Source organism: Morus notabilis, unplaced genomic scaffold (assembly GCF_000414095.1).
Source record: "Morus notabilis unplaced genomic scaffold, ASM41409v2 Scaffold203, whole genome shotgun sequence".
NCBI lineage: Eukaryota > Viridiplantae > Streptophyta > Magnoliopsida > Rosales > Moraceae > Morus > Morus notabilis.
The window spans coordinates 414,555-421,305 of record NW_010361196.1 but is presented as its reverse complement, the minus strand read 5'-3'; the positions used below and the strand labels follow the sequence as shown (position 1 = coordinate 421,305).

The 6,751-nt window shown below is 36.7% G+C and overlaps 1 protein-coding gene across 1 annotated transcript in view; it reads left to right on the top strand.

The window, feature by feature from the left end:
* LOC21407635 overlaps positions 1-3,808 on the top strand; it is a 4,267-nt gene extending 459 nt beyond the window's left edge. The window contains exons 2-3 of the mRNA XM_010098690.2: positions 768-1,133; positions 1,422-3,808. Coding sequence (XP_010096992.1) covers positions 778-1,133; positions 1,422-3,663 — 2,598 coding nt within the window. The 5' untranslated portion in view covers positions 768-777 and the 3' untranslated portion in view covers positions 3,664-3,808. The remainder of the gene's footprint in view (positions 1-767; positions 1,134-1,421) is intronic.
* The last annotated feature ends 2,943 nt before the right edge of the window (positions 3,809-6,751 follow it).

Below are 6,751 nucleotides of genomic sequence, written 5' to 3'. Positions count from 1 at the left end.
AAAGAGTGTTACTTGCATTGATTTTCTGACTGCATTATCATAGAACTTGCATTTGTTGACTTTGTTGCTTGTTAGTTGTATGTTTCCAGCTGACACTTGGGGGGGTGGGGTGTGGTAGAGGAATATAGATTTCTCATTGGATTGTGCAATCTTATGTTTTTTTTTTTTTTTGCTGGGTGAAAGTGGGAATTTTTATTATGCTTTACGGACTAAGATGAAATTGAAAATTTCCTGCATATTTGTGCAAAAGGAAGAAAGCTTACTCTCCTTTTTTTTTTAAGTTCATTCCTATTTGTCCTGTTTCAGAGAAAGTTTTAGTTTTGTTGTTATTCAATTCTGCTTGAGTTCTGGGCATACAAAATTTTTCTCACTAACCCACGAACTAATCGAGAATTAATTGAAATGGGATGCTGGAATTTTAATAGTAATTTGTTTGCTTTCAATAGGAATACATAAACTGATACATGGATTCTTTTTCTAGAAAAGTTAATATCCGAGTTATCAAATACTTCATATGTGATGAGCCACTTTTCCATGCCATGGTATCACTTTTGAGCATATACATTCTGTGAGAGACAGTGAACAGATTCAGTGCTGTTAAAATGATTGTATGAATCCCAGAAACTAATGCATTTCTAAACAATAAAAGTGGTCTTAGAGTAGATGAAATTGTTATTCTAATCTTTAAATAGCTTCGGAGATGGTTGTTTGGATGTATAGTATACGTATTTTCTAACTTTTTAACTTTTTACTTGAAATTTGTTTAGTTTTCTTGCAATGGTGAAGCCAAAGCTCATCTTAATCTGTCAGTCTCTTGGTGAATTTGTCACAAATGACGATGGAACTTTGTCATATAATGGTGGGGAGGCACATGCGGTAGACATCACTCCCGAAACACTGTTTGATGATCTGAAGCTGAAACTAGCCGAAATGTGGAACTTACAATATGATTCATTGTCCATCAAATATTTTCTTCCTGGAAATAGGCGGACTCTCATCACCGTGGCTAATGATAGAGATCTGAAGAGGATGTATGAGTTCCATTCAAATTCTATAACTGCTGATGTTTTCATCCAAGGAAAAGCAGGTTTCGTTCGAGAAGCCTTGCCCTTGCGTGGAACTGGCAGTGGCAGGTATACTTTATTTCCTTTGTTTGTTCACGTCCTGATTCATGAGTAATGCTGCTGTTGTAGCTTTTAAGTACTCTCTACGTATTGAGATGAGACCAACTATTAGTTGTTAGCTACTTAGCTTGTTGAAAATCATTGGCCAAGTAGTTTTGGAATCTGAAAAACAAAACGGCTCATTTTATCGTTTTCTTTGATATATGAAATGATGGCAATGGCCTAACTGGTGCACGCCGGTGATTAAGGCAATTTCATTAGTAAAACACGTGGAATAACATTTGTCGTTACTTGCAGGACAAGTGGGTTGAAAGTAGCTGAAACTGTAATGCCCATTGCTGCTGTTGCTGCTTCTTTAGTTTCCATGCGTCCAAGTGCAGTGCCTGCTGCTGTTGATCACTCTGATGATGATGAGCATCCTTCTCGTGACGATGATGTTGGCGATGACAATGATGATGACTATGAGCATCCTTCTGTTACGACTATCCATCCAACTGGTTCTGGTGCCGTTACTCCCAATGCCAATGCTAACGACTCAGTCACAGTTGATATGGATGCCACCCCGGCCGACACTGTTAAGAAACGAAGACGTGTTGCATCCAGCAAAAGTGGTGCCAGTCCTCCTGTTGTTGCTACCTCTAATGTTGGGAAGAAAACTAAGTCTACTCCACGGAGAAAGAATGTCTCAAAGCGCAAGTCTGTGATAGTTCTAGATGAACAGGAAGGTGAACAAGGTAATTACAATGGTAACTCCCTTCTAGGTAGCCCTAACGATCTTCCTCCTGAGAAATTAGTGGCATTGTGGAAAAAGGCTGTTACTGGTGTGGATCAGGAATTCAAAAGCGTTTATGAATTTCGTGAGGCACTGCAGAAGTATGCCGTTGCACATCATTTTACGTACAGGCTGAAAAAGAATGACACAAATCGTGCAAGTGGCAGATGCGTAGCCGAAGGCTGTTCGTGGAGGATTTATGCATCGTGGGATTCATCTTCACAAACATTTAAGATAAAGAGTATGAACAAAACACATACATGTGGAGGGGAATCTTGGAAGGCTGCTCATCCAGCAAAGAATTGGGTGGTAAGTATCATCAAAGATAGGTTACAAGGAAGCCCACATCACAAACCAAAGGAAATCGCCAAGAGCATTCTCCGAGATTTTGGGGTAGAGCTAAACTACACTCAAGTATGGCGTGGCATTGGGGATGCCAGGGCTCAACTGCAGGGTTCGTACAAGGAGGCATATAATCAGTTACCTTGGCTTTGCGAAAAGATGGCAGAAGCAAATCCTGGTAGCTTAATCAAGCTTTTCACTACTGACGACAAAAGATTTCACCGTCTTTTTTTGTCCTTTCATGCGTCAATACATGGTTTTCAGATGGGTTGTCGCCCCATTATTTTTCTTGAGGCTACATCGCTGAAATCAAAGTACCATGAGATTCTCTTGTCGGCTTCTGCATTGGATGGAGATGACGGTATTTTTCCTGTTGCATTTGCTATAGTAGATACCGAGAACTGTGATAATTGGCATTGGTTTTTGGAGCAACTGAGGTCTGCCTTTTCAACTTCACAAGCCATAACTTTTGTCTCTGACAGTGAGAAAGATTTAGAGAAGTCAGTGCTTGAGGTATTTGAGAATGCTCACCATGGTTACTCTATTTACCACCTTTCAGAGAACCTCAAAAGAAACTCAAAGGGTCCATTCTATGGAGACGGGAAGAGTTCGTTGCGCATAAATCTTCTGGCTGCTGCCCATGCAGTCCGAGTCGACTTCTTTCAAATGCACACTGAGCAAATTAAGCGAGTTTGTTCTCAAGCCTACGACTGGTTAATGCAGATTAAGCCAGAGTATTGGACAAGTGCATTGTTCAAAGGCGAGCCTTATAACCATGTTACTGTAAATGTTGCAGAGTCATACGCTAACTGGATAGAGGAAGTGCGCGAGTCACCCATAACACAAAAGATTGAGGCGCTGAGATCCAAGACAAGTGAATTGATAAATTCTCGGAGAACAGATTCGAGTGTGTGGTCTGCAAGACTTGTTCCGTCAAAGGAGGGAAAACTGCAAGAACAAAGGAACAAAGCGCATGGTCTTAAAGTACTGTTTTCATCGGAGACCCTTTTTGAGGTTCAAGGTGATTCCACGCATGTTGTGGACACTGATAAGAGGAGCTGTACTTGTAAACGATGGAAACCAACTGGTCTTCCTTGCAGCCATGCCATTGCTGTCTTTAGCTGCACTGGCAGAAACGTATATGATTACTGTTCAAGATACTTCACCGTCGATAGCTTCCGCTTTGCATATTCGGAATCCATCAACCCTGTAGTGGACATTTTTAAGCCTTCAAACGATGAGAAAGCCGATTCAGAATCTAGCTGTGTTCTTCCTCCTCAAACGTTGCGCCCGCCGTCCCAACACAAGAATAAAAAGGAGGGCGAAACGGAGAGTCAGGAAGTGGTAAAAAAGACGAGAAGAATAGTTACTTGTGCTAAGTGCAAGGGAACAGGGCATAATAAAGCTACGTGCAAGGCAGACTAGGTCTACTGGATTTCCTTTGTACAGTTTTTTTTACAATTGTCAAGTTATGGATTATGAGGTCTTAGGTTACATCAACTTGACTTTGCTGTTGCTTGTGAAAACAAAAACAAAAGAAAAATGGAAAAGAAAATAAACTTTGACTTTGCCGTGCATTTTCTTCTATGAACGTTGGTTACTTTTAGGGATGGTAATGCAAGTGTTTCGCTTTTTTCCCCTTTTTTTTTTTTTTTTTTTTTTTTTTTTTGATCCTTGTTTATTTGTTTGTGCTTGAGTACTTTCAACTTTTGATTTGCAAAACCCCTCTTTTATTTTAAGAGAAGTTATCTTCTGGGAGGACAAGTATAAAAAATATCTTACCAATACAACATAGGTTTTAACCGCAAATCATACAGATTAAAAAAAAATAACAAAAAAAATAACAAGATGGGATTTGGGTGGGTTGCGGGTTCAATCACATTTTATATTTAAAATTAAATTTACGAACATTTGATGGTTCGGTGGGTTATAGGTATTCTAATCAATGTTTACCACCAAAATATATGTATTTATGGATTAATTTCATAAATACTTCTTGAACTTTATACCTTGTCTCAACATACCTCTTAAGGTTTGAAAAGAGTTCATTTCATCCAATGAAGTATGTATCCCAGTTCAAAATGCCCATTATATTTATTTAAACTAACGAATTGATGACATGACACAACTTATATTTTTATAAATGCCTTATAAACTATTGATTTTAAGTCAACATGCCCCCTAAATTATTACTTTTGTGTCAACTTACCCCCTAACTTTTTAAAAGATCGGGGGGCAAGTTGAGACAAAATCAATAGTTCAAGGCGTATTTAGGACAAATTACATGTTTCCCCTAAACTATAAGTCTTGTTACAAAATGCCTCCCGAACTTTAGTTTTAGGTTTTTTTCTCTCCCCAAACTTCAACAAATCTTACAAATTTTGCCCCTCAACTATATTTTTAGCTATAAATGTCACACAAAATGCAAAAACTAACAATAAAATCCTTATGTTAAGGTTTTTAAGAGAAATAACACGTATCACACAATTACTTAGTGTCGTTTAACCATTTTTAGCACACAATTACCCTGTTAGTTCCTTGTCGTTTAATCACACAAAAGTACAATTACACAGTAAAATTTGTCATTTTTCATTACCACACTAACTTCTCTTAATTTACTTGACATATGAAACCTTGAAAGTTCATTAATGGCGGCCAATAACACTAACAATAGTAAGAATTGGAGGTGTAAGTTTAGGCCAGCCGGCCCGGCCCGGCCCTAAAAGAGAGAAGGTCTGCCTAGCTCAGCCCTAAGCCTAAAAAGTTTAGGATCGGCCCGGCCCGTAATTTTATAAGGTATTTCTAAAAAAATCTTTAAAACTATGATGTTTGGATCGGGTCAAGCCCAGACCAATAGTGGTAGGTCTCGGGCAAGCCCGTTTAACCTGACCTAAACTTGCAGCTCTAGTAAAAAGTTAAGGGAGCATTTTGTGACAAGGCCTATACTTGGAGGGAAAACATGTAATTTGTCCGGGTATTTATGAAAAAAAACATTAGTTCAGAGAAGTTTTAAACCACTTTTCATACTTTAGGGAGTGAAATGAACCCTTTCTAAAATTTAGAGGACATGTTAAAACAAGTTGTAAAATTCAAGAGGTATTTATGAAATTAAATATTTCTCCCTCAAGCATGAAATAAATGTATTTCTAAATTTTAAATTTATGTCAAGTTTGTATCCCTTTGGGCTCGTTTGGTTCGCATGTTCAAATTGTGTAGTTTTAATTTTTTTTTTTTTTTGCCTTGAAAATTTTGAACCTGTATCATGTGATTTAAATTGTGGTTCAAACTAGCGTTTAAAAGTGTAGGAAATAAAATATCATATCAAGGAATTGGTGTTTTGAAAGTGAGATTTGTAAGGAAATAAAAAATAGAATTATGATTCTATTAAAAAGAATGAGTGAAATAGCATAATTGATAAGGTACTTAGTAAATTATTGTTGGTCTCCGAATCGAATTCGGATGCAGAAGCGTGGGGCAGCGGATCGTGTATAATAAAATTTTTCATAAAACCTTTGAGATACTCTATAGATTATATTAATTTATGCACGAATAAATTAATCTCATTAATTCATTTATTAAGAACTCAATTACGAATAATACCCGGCGGCCGATTAGGATGATAACTTGAGTTCTTTGACCTCGAACAATCCTTGCTCCAAAGCTTTGTGTTTAGAAAACTAATGTCTTCTATGTCAATTCCTAGAATCCACGAAAACGTGTCTATGGGCACACCTGAGACAAAACGGATTAGAATAAACACTCGAATTTCCACAAACACCAACGCATGCACGATGTGGAATTTTTGGAGAAAATTTTTTTCCTCTCACTCTATGAGAATTTCGGCCACCCTCTAAAATTAGGGCAAAAATTGTTTTCAAAAATTGTCTCTCGCAATTTTCTATCATTCTCTTATTTATAGAATAGAAGTCAAACTTCTAGAAGGAATCCAATCTTTATCTCCAAGATAAAGCTTGTTAATTATCTCCTATTTGAATTTGGAACAAAATCTCCTCTTTTCCTTTATTCATTATTGCTGGCCATTGTAGGGGATTCTCATCCCTGTGTGGCGCCAATTTACAGATAGGGAAGAAAGAGAAAATCATCCTTTATCCTGTAGTCTAATTTTGACTCCAACTCAAATTCCAATTTAAGTCAAACTTAAATTAATTTGAATTCTAAATTGAACAACTTATCAAATAAGTTTAAATGGATAAATCTAGATGTGTTCAAATTTAAATTGAAATAATCACATTATTTAAATAATAATTAATTATCAATTAATTATTTTCGAGTGTTTAATTTTAGAATTCCGTAATTCTAAAATTCTCATTTTGCCCTTTGTATCTGGTAGAATTACTAGGACGACACGGGGATTAATGGACCTATAATCCTGAGCTCCAATAAAATTAATAATTAATTAAACACTTTAATTAATTAATTAATTCTATTAATTTCAATAGTTACTCCACTATAAACTTGGAATTGCACTCTCGAAATTATAGATATAAATTAC